Source organism: Palaemon carinicauda, chromosome 1, assembly GCF_036898095.1.
Source record: "Palaemon carinicauda isolate YSFRI2023 chromosome 1, ASM3689809v2, whole genome shotgun sequence".
In the NCBI taxonomy this organism is placed as follows: Eukaryota; Metazoa; Arthropoda; class Malacostraca; order Decapoda; family Palaemonidae; genus Palaemon; species Palaemon carinicauda.
This window is the reverse complement of record NC_090725.1, coordinates 249,198,990-249,219,252: the sequence shown is the minus strand read 5'-3', so window position 1 is coordinate 249,219,252 and position 20,263 is coordinate 249,198,990. Positions and strand designations below refer to the sequence as shown.

Below are 20,263 nucleotides of genomic sequence, written 5' to 3'. Positions count from 1 at the left end.
CAACATGGACTGGACTTCTGCCCTGAGGGCAAACTCCTGTGCAGATCCCTTTTCAAAGGAGTTCGATGGAATCGGCACTCGAGTCAGTAGAGGGAGAGGGAGCGTGAACGGGATATGATACCCTGAACGAATCACCTCAACCATCCAGGGTTCGGCCCCATGGTGAAGCCACCTCTGCCAGCGGCTTTGCAGGCATCCCCCCACAGGTGGGCAAATGGGAGGATTGCCTGTCTTATTGGGACCGGCCTCGACCAGATCCCTTCTTACCCTTTCCTCCACGGAAGGACTTTTTGCTGTGAAAGGCCTGCTTTGGACCCTTTTTACCCTGCTGTTTTGGGTCTCTAGCCCTTTTTGGCTGCGGGTTTTGCTGAGAGGGGTAAGGTCTAGCTGATAAGACCTTTTGGATGAGGGAGTCCTGACTGGACTTCCTCCACCTCTCTGCCACCTGCTCGACATCCTCGGGATAGAACAAAGAATTGCCCTCGAAAGGAGCATTTTTCAGTCTCGCTACTTCGGCCTGAGGAAGATGTCTATGGAGCTTGCCTATGACGGCACCTCTCCTCGTCAGGATAGTGTTGGCCCAAAGGTTCACTACCTGATGGGAGAGGAACTCGATGGCCTGAGTGCCAGACTATAGGAAAGTCTCCAAAGACTTCCTGGAGGACTCTCGAGACAGGTCTTTGGACCGCATCAGTTGTCCTAAGGATCCTAACCAGAAATCCAGCCACGAAGTAGCCTGCATGGCGTACTTCGCCACCTTCTCCTGGTTTAGGATTTCAGAGGCCGAAAAGGAGACTGGAAGTCCCGTAAGTTTCTCGAAGGGGGTGGCCTTCGAGAGTGCCTCTATAGAGTGGTCGAGAGGCAGCGTTGGAAGAGATTCCCCGAGGATCTCGTAGTACCTCCTCTGAAACACATACGGAGGAGGTAGGAGCTTGCAGGACGAGTTGGAGTGGAGAGAAGAGGTGGACCCAGTTGCCTGGGACACTGCCTTCTGTTTGGCACTCTTCAACCCCTTTGACCAGGGCAAAGCTGCACTGGTCCTATGAGGTTTCTGAGTGCCATAGAACTGGTCAAGGACTGTTTCTTTTCCATCTAGAGGGGCTGCCGATGGATCTGGAAGTCCATTGATGGAACGGATGCAGGCTAGGACCTGCCAGAAGGCGTGTTCCGACTCCTTCCTCTCATCCTCTGTAAGCTTAGGGCTAGCGGCTGCTGGCAGAGCGTCGTCCTCGAGATTGCTCTGCCCTTCCACCTCCAAGCTCTCATCCATAGGAGCTCGGAGTGGGTCGAAGTCGTCAACTGTATAGACTGGGGATTGGGATACTACCGGGGAGGTGCTCGCTTCCAGCTGCCTGGGAGGCAGTGAGGAAGGAAGCCTGGCCGAGGATTTGGGGATGGTGAACAAATCCTTCAGTTCCCTCCCACGAGGCCGGAGCTCCTCTGTCCCCAAGGGCCTAGAGGACTCCGTCAGCTTACGGGTGGAATGTAAGTCCATTGCCGTACGCGGTGAATCCCGTCCGGTCGCAGGTCGTGCCTCCTTAGACACTATCTCGACCAGTAAAGAATGGAAAGAATCTCCATAGGAAGTAACCTTATCCTCCTTGGGGGGCGAAGGACGAATCCTTTTCCTTTTCCCCTTTGGCCTGGCCTGTGGCGTTTTGTACTGCAGGCGGCTACCCTGAGGTTCATGCCTAATCTCCTCCAGAGGTCTTTTGCGAGGGGATGATCGTCTCCCCTTGCCTGAAGAACCCGCCTGTGCAGGAACTTCCGACCTCCTCCTAGGAACGGAGGGAGGAGAGGAACCTGGGAAGAGAGGAGGCGACAAGGGAATCCTAGGTTTATCACCTAAGGACTGGGAGTGGGTAACGATTCCCTTCATGGCTTGGCGCATTACATTGAATAAGGTGCTAAGCCCCGGGGGGGTCACGGGCTCTTGAGGAACTAAGGGGAAGGTCCTTAGGAAAGAACTGCTCCCTGGGTTTAGGAGCCTGGGCAGGTTTCCTAACCCTCTTGTCTGATGGAGGCTTCCCTACAGGCAAGATCGGCACAGCCTACCCTTAGGGATAGGGTCTGGGCTCGCTTGCACAGGCGACTGTTGTCTCTGTTGAGGCCTAAGGGGCTCGAGAGACTGATTGTGAGCGCCAAGATGGTCGTGCGCCCTTGCGCCGAACTGTTGGTAGGCGGAAGGGAGCTCGTGCGCATGCCTTTCCCGATTGCACGCACCTTTTTCGCGCTCCTGGAGCGCATGAGGTTGTTCACGCACCTGGCGTGCATAAGGTTGCTCGCGCGCAGTAGGTTGTTCGCGTGCATGGCGCGCAACAGGATGTTCGCGGTCATGGCGAGCAACAGGATGTTCGTGCATATGGCGCGCCATAGGATGAACATGCGCGCTATGATCGCCATTTTATTTGCGTGCGGCAAGACGGTCGTGCGCGCCAAGTTGGTCGTGCACGCCGATTCGGTCGTGTGCGTCAATTTGGCCATGCGCACCAACTTGGTCATGCACGCGAGAGCTCTCAGGTTGGTGAGAGAACTCACTGCTACGCTCACCCAAAGGTTCACGATAGCTTGTGTTGTGTGAGCGCGAACGATCAACACAATGAGAGTTTGAAAACTCTGTCATAAAAAGAATGACTCTAGTCACGAGAACCCGAAATTTCAGCGTGAACTGTGTTGCGCGAACCCGAAGGATCAACGCAACGAGAATCCGGAGATTCTCTGTTACGATACACCGAAGTGTTAGCGCGACTAGAGTTACGAGAGCCCAAGGGTTCAGTGTAACTCAGGTTACGAGACCCCGAAGGGTCAGCGTAACGAGCAATCGAGGTTCCTCTGTCACAAGATCCAGAAGGATCAACGTGACTGACGGTACGAGAACCCACACCTGCCAAAAGTAAAAGTGGTTACTCAACCGACAGGTGTGAGTGAGCGGGATAGCTAGTCTACCCCAACCCCCTTCCGCTAACTAGTGGATGGGGTAATTATCCCTCACTAAAATTGTCTTGGCTGGTTTTCAGTGTTGCCGAAAGTAATACCCTATAAATAGCGAAGGTTTGTATCTGTGTCAGAACAAATATGTTTTAATGTTATGAAAATTTTATATGAAAATGTTATTTTCCTTAGTAAAATAAATTTTTGAATATACTTACCCGATGATCATGTAGCTGTCAACTCTGTTGCCCGACAGAAATCTAAGGTCGGGATACGCCAGCGATCGCTATACAGATGGGGGTGTACACAACAGCGCCATCTGTGAGCAGGTACTCAAGTACTTCTTGTCAACAAGAACTCAATTTTCTCCTCGGTCCACTGGTTCTCTATGGGGAGGAAGGGAGGGTCCTTAAATTCATGATCATCGGGTAAGTATATTCAAAAATTTATTTTACTAAGGAAAATAACATTTTTCAATATTAATCTTACCCGATGATCATGTAGCTGATTCACACCCAGGGTGGTGGGTGGAGACCAGCATACATGTTAACATTAGAAGCTAAGTATCCCGTATCTCATTTTAGCAGTTATTCAAAATAACAAACATAAAATAAATAAGTACCTGGTAAGGAAGTCGACTTGAACCATTACTCTGCCTTTTTAAGTACGTCTTCCTTACTGAGCCTAGCGATCCTCTTAGGATGCTGAGCGACTCCTAGGTGCTGAAGTATGAAGGGCTGCAACCCATACTAAAGGACCTCATCACAACCTCTAATCTAGGCACTTCTCAAGAAAGAATTTGACCACCCGCCAAATCAACCAGGATGCGGAAGGTTTCTTAGCCTTCCGGACAACCCAAAAATATTTCAAGAGAAAGATTAAAAAGGTTCTGGAATTAGGGAATTGTAGTGGTGGAGCCCCCACCACTACTGCACTCGTTGCTACGAATGGTCCCAGAGTGTAGCAGTTCTCGTAAAGAGACTAGACATTCTTAAGAAAAAAGACGCGAACACTGATTAGCTTTTCCAAAAGGTTGCGTCGAATATATTTTGCAGAGATCTATTTTGTTTAAAGGTCACGGAAGTTGTGACAGCTCTAACTTCGTGTGTCCTTACCTTCAGCCAAGCTTGGTCTTCCTCATTCAGAAGGGAATGAGCTTCTCGTATTAACAGTCTGAAAATAAAAGGATAAAGAATTCTCTGACATAGGCAAAGATGAATTCTTAACTGAACACCATAAAGCTTCAGACGGGCCTCGTAAAGGTTTTTAAAAATAGAACTTAAGAGCTCTTACAGGACATAATACTCTTTCTAGTTCATTTCCAACCATACGATAAGATTGGAATATCGAACGATATTGGTCAAGGCCGAGAAGGCAGCTCGTGTTTGGCTAGAAAACCAAGATGTAGAACATGTAGCCGTTTCGGATGAAAATCCGATGCTCTTGCTGAAGGCATGAATCTCACTGACTCTTTTAGCTGTGGTTAAGCATATCAGGAAAAGAGTCTTAAAGGTGAGATCTTTCAGGGAGGCTGATTGAAGTGGTTCGAACCTGTCTAACATAAGGAATCTTAGAACCACGTCTAAATTCCAACCAGGTGTAACCAAACGACGCTCCTTCGTGGTCTCAAAAGACTTAAGGAGGTCCTGTAGATCTTTATTGTTGGAAAGATCTAAGCCTCTGTGACGGAAGACTGATGCCAACATGCTTCTGTAACCCTTGAAAGTGGGAGCTGAAAGAGATCGCTCTTTCCTCAGATATAAGAGGAAGTCAGCTATTTGAGTTACAGAGGTACTGGTCGAGGATACGGATACTGACTTGCACCAGTTTCGGAAGATTTCCCACTTCGATTGGTAGACTCTAAGGGTGGATGTTCTCCTTGCTCTAACAATCGCTCTGGTTGCCTCCTTCGAAAAACCTCTAGTTCTCGAGAGTCTTTCGATACTCTGAAGGCAGTGAGACGAAGAGCGTGGAGGCCTTGGAGTACCTTCTTACGCGTGGCAGACGTAGCAGGTCCACCCTTAGGGGAAGAGTTCTGGGAACGTCTACTAGCCATCGAAGTACCTCGGTAAGTTATTCTCTCGCGGGCCAGAGGGAAGCAACTAGTGTCAACTTTGTCCCATCGTGAGAGGCGAACTTCTGCAGTACCTTGTTGACAATCTAGAACGGAGGGAATGCATATAGATCTAGATGAGACTAATCTAGTAGAAAGGCATCTAAAAGAACCACTGCTGGGTCCGGGATAGGTGAGCAAAGTATTGAGAGCCTCTTGGACATCGAGGTTGCGAAGAGATCTATGGTTGGCTGGCCCCAGGTGACCCAAAGTCTCTTGCATACATCTTTGTGGAGGGTCCAATATGTCGGAATATTGTCCCTTCCTACTGAGACAATCTGCTAAGACATTCAAGTTGCCTTGGAAGAAACTTGTTACTAGTGAAAAGTCTAGACCTGTTGAACAGGAGAGGAGGTCACTTGCGAACTCGCACCATGTCAGAGAGTAGGTCCCTCCTTGCTAGGAGATGAACATCAAAGCAGGGAGTTGTCCGTGTTCACCTCCACTACTTTGCCTTGAAGGAGAGACCTGAAGCTTTTCCAGGTCAGACGTACTGCCAGAAGCTTCTTGCAGTCAAAATGCATTGTCCTTTGACTCGAGTTCCATAATCCCGAGCATTCCCTACCGCCTAAGGTCGCACCCCAGCCTACGTCCGATGCGTCTGAGAAGAGAACGTGATTGGGAGTCTGAACAGTCAGGGGAAGACCCTATAAAAGGTTGATAAAGTCCTTTCCTCAAGTCAGACCAGACTAATCTTCCGGAAACCGGGATCGAGACCGCTTCTAGCGTCTTGTCCTTTTCCAGTGAAGAGCTAGATGAAACAGAAGAGGACGGAGGTGTAGTCTTCCAAGTGACACCAATTGAACCACGGATGACAGTGTCCTAACCAGACTCATCCACAGCCTGACAGGGCCGTGTTCCTTCTTCAGCATCTTCTGGATGGATAGCAGGGCTGGGGGTTGATCGTCTTGTTCAGCCATGTCCTCATCAGAGGGTTCCTCATCCGAAACTGATGAGGAAACGGCAACGGAGTGAGCAACGTCTGACTCGCTGAATCCGGTCGCACTGGTGGATGCGTGACGGAGCCGGACACAAGATCATGGTACTACTGCACAGTCTGTGAACTGTCAACCATGGGGATGCGAGGAAGTACAGCGACAACCCAAAACTGTCTAGACTGTCTGGGTAGTGCAGACAACCCCTTATCGGGTTGCTGAGGTTGCCGCACTGCGTCACAACAAGTCACCTCTGCTGGTTGTTGAACGTCTTCCCAGTGACACACTGAACGTCCACAACCACCTCCGAGAGTAGCTTAACGTCAACGTGCGACTGGCAACCCACACTGGGTCGCACCGGTGGAGGAACCATCTCAACTGGCGGACGTGAGTAGGATACCTCAGCGTCAACAGGGCGTACAACCAACCGGTAGGAAGGTCGTTGGCAAGAAGGTTCTTCTCCGTAAAAAATCCTCTATCAAGGACTAAGCTTGGACTGCATGTCTTGCAACAAAGCCCAAGGTCTATGGGAGCAGGTGTGGCAACAGACGGGGTTAGCGACTGAAGCGGAACCATTTACCCTCCCTGGAAGCATGTTATGCTTTAATTAAAGTCCATAGGAGGCTAAGCAGCTTAAGGCTCCTCTCCAAATGACAGAGTCCTCAAGGGAATATCAGAAGGAGGGAGAACAGCACTTTCTCATCTACAGGAACCATGTCCGAGAAAAGCTAGGTTATCTCAGTGAGGGTTTCACTGGTGCATAAGCAGCAGACCAGAAGGCAACGTTATGAAACTGCTTGACAGTCTGTGAACTGTCAAAAACTGAACTGTCAACCCCAACAGGTGCGTGAGGACATACAGCACTGGTGTATTAGTAGCACACCAGAAGGCAATGTCATGTAACTGTTAGACAGTCTGTGAGTTGGCAACAACCAAAGCTGTGTGGGGAAGCCTCAACTCCTGACTGACTAGTTTGCTGCGGGCGAGTGGCGGTAACCACAGTGTGTTGCTGAGGCTGGCACACCGTGTCAAAACACGGCAGCTTGTGGTAGCTCACGCACGGCAACGGAGAGCTCCGTGTGTCTGTGGGAGTCAGCATGCGTCTGGCAGGGTCGACTGCGCATGGGTGGAGGAGCTCTCACAACAAGAGTGTGGGAGCAGGCAGCCATGCCGGGCGCACAACCGTGGCAGGCTGTAGGCCAACGGGTGCATCGTCAACCTTCTCCGCAGTCGGAGTGTGGGAGCTGGCAACAACAAAAGCGGAGTCTGGTGCGTGGGAGGGACTGCCGTGGGTTGCGGAGCATGCCGCATTGTGGCAAAACACGGCAGCTTGACAGCACCTTCCCACTGCTGATGCGGTAGCTCACGCATGTCAACGGAGGGTGCAGCATGAACATGCGTCTGGCAGGGTCGACTGCGCATCGGTGGTGGAGCTCTCACAGGTGGAGTGTGGGAGCAGGCAGCCGCAGTATCTGCTGAACGCACAACCGTGGCAGGTTGTAGGTTAACAGGTGCAGTGTCAACCTTCTCAGCACGATACTCCTGCATGAAGGAAGCAAGCTGAGACTGCATATCTGCAGTATGGACCACTAGGGTCTATAAAAGACGGCAACAAACGGAGCTACTGTCCGTTGTGACTGAGGGTCTAAAACAGCTGGTGCGGCAACAGACGGAGTTACTGCCTGTTGCGGTACCACCTTGCCTCTCTCGGAAGGTGTGCACAGGGTTGCCAGGTTGGCCTTTTTTCAGGCCAAAAAACCTCGAATTTGACTTTTTTTTTTTTTTTTAATTGGCCTTCAGTAATATCATGAAAAATATGCGGATATTAAGTACTATATATTTGGCCTTTTTCTACATATAGGTTGGCCTTTTAAAGCTTCCGTTGTTTGAAAGTTGGACTTTTCTCATATAGAAAATCTGGCAACCCTGGGTGTTCAGTCGTCGAAGACTGCAGCGAGTCCGAACTGACCCAGTGGCTACACCTAGGCCGTTGGACTTGCGCGGAAGGGACCGACCTGCACTTAAAAGCTGCAAGATTTGGTCCATGGTTTCTGCGAGAAACCTCTTCCGCAGACGAGGAATAAATGGGCTCTCTCGTCTTTGTGTGGGTGGGGTGATCACGTAGGCAACGTGTGTAGATACACCCGAAACCACGGAGGGAAACGTCTGTTCGTCGATCAAGGGCTGTGGAACCCATAAGTCCTTCGACATTACTTCTCCCCTGGCATGGGAGCTTGTAAGAGGTATCGGACTAGGTGAACAACTGGCACGAACAGGCGAACCCTCGAACGCAACACTGTAACACTTTGCGCATATCACTTATCACTTTTGATTTTCTGTTTGCACTTATTTCACTGAACTCGAAACTTTAAGTGATTTGTACCTGAAACACGCAATCCTATCCTTCATTAAAAGGTAGTAATTGCGAAAACAGTTTTACAATGCAACAGAAAAACATAATGAAAGATAAAGAATTCAGTGGCTGGAAAAGAGACTAAACACTAGATCAAATAAACTACGTTTAAAATCTCCCACCGCATAAAGTCTGGGAACAAGAATAAAACTCTAGAAACGTTTTACCTTCTTCCCCTATAGCGACTAGGGAGAAGAGTAAAAAACGAGAACAACGTTACCCGCTTGAACGAAACGTTAATTCTCCTCTCTCTCCCTCCGTCTCTATCTCTCTCTCTCTCTCTTGACTTAGAACCTGAGAGATGAGCCCAATTATATATCGTTAAAACATATTATTTGTTAAAGGAAAAAAACTGAAAGGTTTCCCAAATAAAAAGTTCCTTTATTAGAATTAAAACCATTTAAGCTAAGAAAGAATGAACGAAATGCTAGAATCGGTTTACTCTTACTGCAACGTGAAACCGTGAGATACTCTCTCTCTATCGTAACGATAGAGCGCATGTTGAACGTTCTGAACGTCAACAACTGCGGAGACTAAACTAAACGTTAGTTCATCTTTGAAAACAGTACGAGACTATCAAAGAAATTCTTTCAAAAACATTAAAATTAAAAAAGTATAAATTCTTAAAAGGAAATACGATATGACGGGCTCAATGTTAATTAACTTCGGTTCCAAGTAAGGACCGCCTACTATTAGGAAAGGTCGCATATAAACAAACATAAAAATTAATTTTTTATAAGTTTATAATAAATGGAAAGTTAAACGAAGAGGCCTATAAATGGCGGAGAGATATAAAATAAATAGCAAAATTACCAAAAACCTAAACACACTTCCGTCTAAGGGAAGGGTCGGTCATTTAAAAGTGAAAGAGAGTCCATACTCTCTTCGTCACCAACACTTCCGTCTAAGGGAAGGGTCGGCCATTTAAAAGTGAAAGAGAGTCCATACTCTCTTCGTCACCATAATTAAATCTATCCAAAACGAGTCAAGTTTTGAAATGAAGATAAAACCCCTGCATAGCGAAAGCTCAAAACTGGAATAGTGTACTTCACCAAAACGTTGTGAAAACAAATCCAGTTAGGGACGGCGTATTTAGTAGGTCTTGCCTGTGGCACGACAGAGGAAAAATTGAGTTCTTGTTGACAAGAAGTACTTGAGTACCTGCTCACAGATGGCGCTGTTGTGTACACCCCCACCTGTATAGCGATCGCTGGCGTATCCCGACCTTAGATTTCTGTCGGGCAACAGAGTTGACAGCTACATGATCATCGGGTAAGATTAATATTGAAAAATTAAATATATGTTCCAGTATTTACACAAGAGTCACTGGCTTTGTGTGAAAATTATTCTGAAACCAGTGTATGTTACATCTCCAAGGCTGTTCAAAATAACTATACGTGGAATAATGTGAAAAATCAGAGAAAGGATAATGTGATGTTATGAGATTAGAGAGCATTTGTGAGCTAGTATAAGGCAATAAGGATAAAAATAAACCAGTAAGATGGAGTAATGAATGGTGTTATGGTTGGCAAGAGAATGGCATTGGTTGATTTACTCTCAAGTATCTTAGATTAAAAATAAATGATACTAGCAAGACAAGATAAAAATAGGATCAGCATACTGTGTAGTGTAATAGAGAAAAAAAAATAAAAAAAGTTTCTGTTTATCTTACTCTTTCTCTGGCTCTGGTGATCGTTTGTCTCTGACTATTCAGATCATTGAGTATTTGGGCTCCTATCTCCTCTGTTTCCAAAGCTACCTTCTGTCCATGGGTTAGGCGGGCTGATGTACGCTCAAGAGTCACGGTGTTGTCCAGCAGTGACTGCCGCTGTTCCTCTCCAGCACTGAGACCAGCCAAGCCACCCTCCATTAGCTCAGCTCTTATATTTTCTGCCATAACAGATTCAGTATGATAATTGAAACACAAAGTTTACTTAACAAATAATTCATCTTTTTTTTCACATAAAAAAAAAAAAGATGAATTTTTAAAAGTAATTTGTATTTTTTCTGACTATGATATACAAACCTGAGTCCTTTACAAAGGAGAATGAACAACAACGATGCTGAAATACAGCAGTCAAAACATTGTAATGAGGTGTAAATAGTTGACCGGTAGTTACCTGCCTGCACTTTTGCTTGCTCACTGAGTAGTCACTTTGATTGCAGCTGGGGCTTTCTATGAGGTTGGTGATGATGGGAAAATATGAGTAAAGCCCTCACACTTGTATAATTATAAAAAATGACAAATTCATAGATAATTTGTATTTTTCCTAACGATACAAACCTTTAGTTATTTATTACGAGTATTACTTTCGGTGAAGCTGACAGGACAAGCCATTAAAATCTAGTGAGGGTTAACTATCCATCCCGCTAGTTAGTGGGAGCTAGCGGGGAGGTAGCTTGCTACCCCTTCCACTCTCACACCTGTGATTGAGCTCACTTTGCTTAAAGGTAGGACTTCAAGGGGTATAGAGTCGGCAAGTAAGTTTGTATAAATAACTAAAGGTTTGTATCGTTAGGAAAAATATAAATTATCTCCGAATTTGTCATTTGTTTCGTAACAGGAATATAAACCTATGCTATTTATTAAGGGTGACTCACCCATTAGGAGGGTGGACGTTCCTGCCAAACTGTTTTTTTTGGCTTACCTGGGGGCTCCTTATTTTGAATAGGTAGGTCCCTATACCTTGCTAAACCTTGCTTTGCAAGGTACGCGTCCTATGCAAGCTGTGTGACTGTCAAGGTAAAGTTATTCCAAGTCTTAGTAGGAAAAGCTGCTGTAACACAGACTTCCCAATACCACCTCGCCAGGGTACGGGGACGCAACAGTATTGGCACAATACTAGGTACACAAGGAAGCATGGTTTACCTGCAATGGTTTGAGGTCAGCTTGTGCAGAGAACCCAGGCTGCTGCCTTACCCAAGAGAGGGGAGGATGAAGAAAAAAAATAAGAGCTAGTCATACCTTTTCATTCATGCAGACTAAAACCGGGTAACAGTGCCCTCAACCTTCTGCTACTTGTCAAATAAGGAGCTTGAGGTATTATACCAACTGTTGTGCAGCCACCACAGGGCCGATAGAGAACGTATCGAGCCTCCTGTGGGTCACGTCTTGCAGGTAATGGGGTGTGAACGTAGTTTGACATTTCCACACCCCGGCCTATAGAACCTGTGTCACTGGAAAGTTTCTTTTGAAGGCCAGGGACGTAGCTACGCCCCAGACATTGTGGGCTCTAGGGTGACATGAAGGAGGATGATCTAGATTTAGGGCATGGTCTATGACCCTGTGAATCCAAGCAGAGATGGCATTCTTGGTGATCCTCCTCGTTTCTCCCTGTGCTGACGAAAAATGAAGGTACACGGGGAAGGGCTGCTGCTCTTCTTCTGAGGTAAAGCTTCAAACTCCTCACTGGGCAGAGTAAGAGATCATCAGGGTCATCTGTTACAGAGCGGAGTCTCAAAACCTGGAAGGAGTCGAATTGGGGATCCGCCACACCCGGATTCTGAGTCTTGGCAACAAACTCGGGGAGGAAGCCGTACGTTACCTTTCTCCATCTCCTTGAATGGGTGATATCATATGAGACCACGAAGTTTGCTCACTCGTTTAGCCAAAGCCAAAGCAAACAGGAACACTGTCTTCCAAGTAAAGTGGTGATCTGTTGCCTGGCATAATGGTTAGTAGGGAGGTCTCTTTACAGACCGGAGAACTCTTAACCACGTTCCATGGAATAGGTCTCACTTCCGACTGAGGACAGTTAAAGTTCGTAACTCCGTATGAGTAAGGAAAGTTCTAGTGATGAGGAAATGTCCATTCCATTCAGTCTAAGGGTGAGGATTAAGGATGAGCAATAGCCTTTTACAGTCTTGACTGAAAGGCGCATTTCTTCACGCAAATACACGAAGAACTCCGCTATCGCTGGAATAGTGGCATCGAAAGGAGTGATATCCCTTCGACGACACCAACCACAGAAGATGTTCCACTCTGCCTGGTAGACTGCTGCTGATGACTTTCGCAGGTATCCAGACATCCTGTTTGCAACTCGTGAAAATCCTCTCTGAGTGAGGAAATACTGGATTGTCTCCAGTCATGAAGTCATAGCGAAGCTACAGCTTTGAGGAGGATGTGGGCATAGGGTTGTCTGAGTACAGTTGGACCTCATCAATCGCGGGTTCTTGCTTGCGGTTTTGGTTTTTCGTGGCCAGAGGAAAATGAAAAAAAAATTCTTTGTGATAACTGTTTACCCAACATTAGGAATTTCATTTATAATAGTTGGCAACAGCATTGGGATGGCCAAGAATAATGCAATACCTATCAAATAAAAATTCTCATAAAAATCATGAAAAAATTCAAGCCAGGTGATGATTTCAAATAGCACTCTCTTCTTTACACTGGGAGCGTTGCGTGCCACTACCTATCTACATCTAGCTGGTCCTAGCTCTCACTGTACAGTGTATAACCATCTAATGTGGTAAAAAATTACAATTATATTTGAAATAAACCAAATTTTGATTAAACTGGTGTTTCACTTAACTGTATCCAATAATAATGTATGTAATATTCACATTTTAGTATCGTATTTATAATTAAAAACAGCGAATTATAATCTCATGCCTTGTTTATATTCAAATCAGCTGATCAGCCCTGCATAGTCAGTCGTCAACCTATAGTCACTTTCACGATATTATCCCACTGATATGATGATTCACTTTCCCAGAATTGCCTCCTGATATAACCTATCATGCATATTAGTATGATATCTCTTTCACATTATTACTGTTCATCACTTATCATTATTACATCCTAAATCCTTTTCCCAATTCCTTCCCGTATCCCTTTCGTACATTTACATTGCACTCCTACACACACATCTACAACGTATCTATCCAACTCTATTGATTCTCTTTATATTTCGCGATTTCATTCATCTCTTTTCTAGCATTCATCTGTCATTTTTATCTTATTAATCATTCTAAACCCCTTTCTTATCCCTCATTCCACTTATTCCCATTCCTATTTTTCATTCCTACTCGTATTTCCCAAATATCTTGATTTCGCTAATTTATCTGAATTAATGTAGATTTGGAGAAGGGGATGTGCAAAGAAGAAGGAACTGTCATCGTCCGCGGATTGGCTACTGCCTACCCACAGCGTGTCTACATGTATCGTTCCATTTGTCGTATTGTTTCGTCCTTCTCTCTCCCTGTTCTCCCTGGTGTTTCACTTAACTGTATCCAATAATAATGCATGTAATATTCATATATTAGTATAGTATCCATAATTAAAAACATAGCGAATCATAATCTTATGCATTGTTTACATTCAAATCAGCTGATCAACCCTGCATAGTGCATCACTAAACTCAATTTACGGATCAAATAACTCCCTTATTATAAAGGCATGATACCGAAGAATATTTCATATTTACTAAAAGAAGCCATTATTATTTGATCTATCATTTTCCAATTAGCATACAGTACTAATTTCAATAGTTTTACTTGAAATGCTTCTCTCATCTCTCATATCTTATTTTCTTGTACAGTGCGTTGAATCACATAACGTTAACCGGAATTTCATTCATGTTGCCGATGTACGATATTTTATAGTTTTTAACTCGGTAGTGTTGGATTATAAAGCCTCAATAGAGACTTAGCAAAGAAACAAAGATTTCCTTTATAAGAAAGAAAGAGAGAGAGAGAGAGAGAGAGAGAGAGAGAGAGAGAGAGAGAGAGAGAGAGAGAGAGAGAGAGAGAGAGAGAGAGAGTGTCGAAGTTTTATGGCATCCTGAATAAGAGAGAACTAATGCTGTAATGAGTTATAAATTTATATGAAAATTATGATAGATTATAACACATCAGTGATTATGTAATATCACATATTTTTAGTAATTTGTATTTTTCCTAACAGTACTTACCTCGAACTACTTTCTTAGGAGGATCTGGGATCTCCTTAATCACCGACCAAGAATTTTGCGTAGTTCCCCCTCTCTCCGCTACCTTGTAGGGGCGCTCCGGGGCGGAAGGATACTCGCCCTGGAGCGACCCCGGGTCAGCGCGTGAGGCCGCGCTTGTTAGCTCGTCAGTAAGCGTATGTTCAAGTCCTCCTCGAACTCCTGTAAGATACTCGGGGTAGGATGGGAGGGCCATAACCTGAAAGTAGTTCGAGGTAAGTACTGTTATGAAAAATACAAATTGCTAAAATTTTTGATTTGTTCCAACACAGAGTACTTACCTCGAACTACTTTCTTAGGAGACTTATACTTTAGGAGGAGGGAGTGGCTTACAGTTCGGAATATTCGAGACTTCCTGGGGCGCGAGGGTCTGGGTTGCCCAGGGAGAGGTAGGAGAGTAGGGGAAAGCACACAAAAGTCTACCTTATGTACAACTCACCTTTAATTGTAATCCTGTCATGATGTGCCTCAGCGTCCCACTCTCACATGGAAGGAGGATGGGGAATAAAGGATGGGATATAGGGAACAAGGGGGGTAGTAAGGAGGAACCGGTGTCGCTTACGATTACTTTGTAAAGGGCTACCCGGGGCCCAAACTACTAAACTTGTTGCATAGCTGAAATGGCTGGTCTGATGGAGAAGGCATCCAGGGACTTTCTTGTACAGTTCTTGAGGTAGTGGGCTGTAAACGTGGACTGCCTAGCCCAAGTGCCTGCTCGTAGGATCTGACCTACCGCCATGTTAGTGTCAAAGGCCCCTAATATCATGGGGTCTCGGGGTACCAGGAACCGTAGAGCCCTCACTCTCATAAGATCTTTTTATAACCTGACGCAGCCAAAAGGATATGGTGTTTTTGGAAACTGCCTTCTTGATTTGACCTGTGGAAACAAACAAACTCTTAACAGCTGGTCTAATTTTGGCAGTTCTGCTGAGATATTTCCTGACCGTCCTTACGGGGCACAAGAGCAGGTCTTCCGGGTTGTCCGAACGCGGAATTGCCGGAATGGAGAATTCCTCAAACCTAGGATCCGCAATTGCAGGGTTCTGGTTTTTCGCCACGAACTCTGGCAAGAACTTAAACGCCATATCTTTCCAACCTTTCGAGTGGGAGACCTCAAAGGATAGCCCGTGCAGCTCGCTCACTCGTTTTGCCGAGGCCAGAGCTAGTAAGAAGACGGTTTTGAGGGTGAGGTCTTTGTCCAGAATATCTTTGAGTGACTCAAAAGGAGGCCTCGAGAGGGCCCTGAGGACCTTGGCTACATCCCACTGGGTAATGAGCGGGGGTTTCACAACTATTCAAAACTTCTGATGAGCATTGAGATGTGATGCGAGGTACCCAGGTTAATGCCCTTAAGTTGGAAAACTTGGCCCAGTGCCGCCCGAACTCCCTTGATGGCTGGGATGGAGACTCCGAGGTCGTCCCTCAAGTGCACTAGGAAGTCCGCGATATTGTGGATCAAAGCGTCTAAGGGCCGCAGGTTCTGAGTGGCATACCATTTGACAAAGGTTGCCCATTTCGCCTGGTACACAACACTTGAGGACTTCCGCAGATAGCCCGACATCCTGTCAGCAGTTTTGTCCGAGAAGCCTGCCTTCCTTAACAGGCGCTTGATAACCTCCAAGCGTGTAGCCTCAGCCCCAGTGGGTTTTTGTGTACCCTTCGGAAGTGAGGCTGACTTAGAAGGTCTTATCTTGCCGGGGATAACGTTACTAAAGTATACCAAAACGCTTAGGCTAGCCTAACTCAAGTCGGGATCTCGGCTACGCTAAATCACTGAGGCCCTATCGTATACTATTGAAACGTTTAAACAGAAGAGGAAATACTACATGTGTAATCTTATCTTCACTAGTATAATTTGCCTAAATAGCTAGAATTCATTAAAGCTAAATACCGGGGACGTCATACTACTAACTGAATAAAGCATTTATGGCGTACGACAGAGGTTCAAAATGGCCGCCTCCGGTGATGGCTCTGCTCCACTAAACACATCTAAATTATGCTAATTTAACTGTGAAAAGGGAGCCAAAAATTATACACAGGAAAGATTAAATACTCAACTTTCCAGAGGATGAAGATCCTGGAGATTGCATTGTAATAATCCTTGAAATAGTAACAAAACTGAGAGCAGTTGGGAGATACACCGTTCTTAATTCGCTACTACAAAAGGAAAAATACGCCGTAGTAGTACTGGGAGGGGATCCATTGGGTAATCTTGATAACGACTTCCCTTCAAATTCGCCACTCTTCCCCCTCAAAGCAAAAACTTTATTCAGGGTGAAGATTGCTGTGTGACGTATCAAGAAATACGTCCCCTGATATTATTCGATATCCTTAAGAATTATTTTAAGGATACTCACGCCAGGAGTTAGAATTCTGGAGACCTGTGGTCAATTCTCTGGGAGTATCACTGTAACCAAATGTCCCTTAGAAAGCTGCCTAAAGGAACCTTCCATCAGGACGACATGGCTGAGCCCAAAAACACTGAACATTTACAGGAAGTACAGTTAAGCTGTACTGTACTAATATTACTGTACATATATTAGTAATATACATTACAGTATCAGTGAGTAATAGGTTACAGCACAGTATTACTAGATAGGAACAACTTTTGCTATACAGAACAGTTATGGGAGGATGACGACTCGTAAATTTTACCTCGGCACAATACTGTACTGTAACCTTACTGTGTCCAGTACATAGTGTACATGTGTGCAAAGGTTCTGTACACTGTACATATGATTATAAACTGTTGTCAAAACCAAATTGAAACTATTAAGTAGTATTTACTGTGTTAATCATCAGCTTGGGCACCAGCTTGTGGCAAGAGGCAGTAACTTTTTAGGTTAGGAGCTAGCTCACCCTAGTGTAACATTTACTCACCAATTTCCGCTTATGGCGACTGTCTTTGTAACCTAACTATTGCGATAAGCAAGGTCTAAATGTACAGTAATATACAGTAGACCACCGCCATACGACATTAATCCGCTCCGGAGTTGGTATCGTATGGTGAAAATGTCGTATGGCGGGCAATAGAATAGCTAATGCGTCCAAAACCCCAGGTAAAAACATCAAAATTTTATATACTTGTTGAAAATTAGTAACAAAATAGTATAGTAAGCACTGTACTACAGTATACTTATATATAATATACATGTACTGTACAGTATATAATTAAATAACATTACAGGTATAAATAAAAATTATATACTGTACTGTACTGTAAAGGAAAAATTAAATTCTATTTACCTTTGGAGTGACGTGACTTGAGCTGGTAGTGGGTGGAGGCAGAGGGGGGAGGAGACGGCAGATATAAAAACGTATTAATGCTAATTATGTTGTGTACACTTAATAATCAATTTAATCTTACTATTAAACACTTAAAATTAAAAATGTTTTTTTTTATTTTTGTCTTTTGAAATTTTTTTTTTTAGAACTTAAAAAATTACTCTTTTTTAGCTTTTTTAATAGAATCACTTATATTATCTTTGCTTTCTGACACTTCTCTTTTGGAAAAATATCTATCCAAAGAAGCCTGTTTCTGACGACTCCTCAAAATATTTCTAAAAGGACTCATACACTTGTCATTAACACTCTCCAGAAGACGACCTGTGTGAAGTTTTTCTGGGCGTTTTTTTTCAATGAATCTCGTAAGGTTTTCATACCAACCGATAGCTTCCCTTATTTCTGCCGGTCATTTCTTCAGTCTACCCCCCCCCCGTCCTCGCCACCACTAGAGCTGTGCACTTCTTGGATGATGGTCAACTGCATTGCATCACTAGCAATCTTGGGACCCATGGCTAACGAATTAAAGTTGGAATTAAGCACTAAAATGCACAAAAAATACGATATCGCAAGCACTCACACGAGATCAAGTCTTTACGAAACGCACACGAGATTCTGGACTGAGCGCACGATTAACAAAGAGAGAGACTGAGGCAGCCTCTCTCTCAGTTATTGCAGGAGGGATTTCGGCCAATAGCGTATCGGCATCTTAGTGACGCCGACCAATAGCAGACCAGCTTCTTAGTGACGTATGCAGTGACTTATGAGCGTGGTGGTAGGCGAGTGACTCACACAGTCGTGCACGTAAAAACTGACAAGTTTGAATTTTGGAATTTGATGCCGTAAGGTGGGGAAAAATGTCGTAACGAGGGGACGAAAAAACATCGTATTCCACACCGTAACGTGAAAAATACGTAAGCTGGGGACGCCGTACCCCGGAGGTCTACTGTACACTACGGTATCAGTGAGTATTAGGTTACAGTACAGTATTACTAGATAGTTGATTGATTGATTGAAAGTTTTCTGGCATCCTGACATCTAAGGTCATTGACGCCGATACCATTTACTGTATATGAAAATTAAAAGAGAATTCCATTAAAACCATAAAAATTAAGAAGTCATTAAAATAGTTAAATAGTTTTTAGAAGACCTGCTTCTGAAATAAATCTAAAAATTCCGCTCGCATAGTAAGACACATCATGTCCAAGAATCTTGGCAAGGATAAACCTGCCATCCTCACCTTGAGCCTCAAACAGATATCTATTTCTTAGGTTAGTAAAATTAGGGCATTCGGTCAACAAATGCCTCACTGTTAAAGGTACTAAGCAGTCCTCGCAATACGGTTGGTGTTGGCCCTTCAGCAGAAACTCGTGTGTCAACCGTGTGTGACCAATACGGAGACGACAAAGAGTCGTCTCCCATTTTCGGGGAATCATGTTATACCTCCAAGGTGATATGATATTTGTTACTTCCCTCATTTTATTGCCGTCTTGACTGTCCCAGTGCTGTTGCCATTTATCACAAACCAATTTCTTGATGTAAGGTAGGAGATCGTTACATGGAATGGGATACCTCCTTGGTAACAACTCGGATGCCGCATTCTTCGCCAGTAAATCTGCCTTCTCATTCCCAGACACACCTACATGTGCTGGAACCCAACAAAATCGAACAGTTATACCTTTCCGTCCAATAATAAAAAGCCATTCTAAAATCTTTAAAACTAGAGGGTTACTAGAATTAAAAACTTCTAAAGCTTGAAGAACACTCCTTGCATCACTAAAAATTGTAAAATTACCCTCCTTTTCCAAAGCTATTTTCTCAATAGCGGTTAATATGCCATACAGTTCGGCAGTAAATATGGAAGCTGTTAGAGGAAGTGCACCTCTACAATTAAAATCATTACTATGTACTCCAAATCCAACGCCAGCATCAGATTTGGAGCCATCAGTATATATAAAAGTCGATCCCCTATGTTCTTCGACATGTTCCATAAAAAGAGACCTGGATTCTAAGTCAGTCATATTCTTCTTAACTCCAATAAAGTATTTACAAAATGATATGTCAGGTAATTTCCATGGAGGCGTTGATGATACCTTGAATGGAAGTACCTTATTTCTAATTATATCCAGACTATTTAAAAATCGTTTCACCCGAAAGCCATAAGGTTGAGGAGATTTTGGGTGCAACTCAAAGTATGATGCGTGTCTTACAAGGCTTGCAGTCTGAAAGGCTAGAGAGCTAGGGAGTCTTTGCAATCTAAACCAATACCGAAGAATGGAAGACATTCGGTAAAGGTCTAGAGGTAACTCTCCAGCATCAACAAGGAGACTTGGGATAGGCGAGGTTTTAAAAGCTCCAGTAGATAATCTAATACCTGCATGATGTATCGAGTCTAATATTTTTAACCGGCTTGGGGTGGCTGAAGAATATACCTCACAACCATAACTAATTTTGGAAAAAATCAAGGCCTTGTATAATTTTAAAATAGTATTGCGGTCTGCCCCCCATGATGTATGGGACAATACTTTTAAGATATTCAGAGCTTCAACACATTTAGCTTTTAGCGCTTTTAGGTGAGAAACCCATGTAAGTCTACAGTCAAATATCAAACCTAAAAATTTGGTTTCCGATACACATGGTA

General features: G+C 44.5%; 1 protein-coding gene across 3 annotated transcripts in view; it reads right to left on the bottom strand.

Annotated features, from left to right (window-relative positions):
- Positions 1-20,263, bottom strand: part of Vti1a (Vesicle transport through interaction with t-SNAREs 1a) — a 117,668-nt gene that overhangs the window by 53,671 nt on the left and 43,734 nt on the right. For all 3 annotated transcript variants that reach the window (XM_068388859.1, XM_068388867.1, XM_068388853.1), the window contains exon 4: positions 10,065-10,282. In XM_068388859.1, the coding sequence (XP_068244960.1) occupies positions 10,065-10,282 (218 nt within the window). The remainder of the gene's footprint in view (positions 1-10,064; positions 10,283-20,263) is intronic.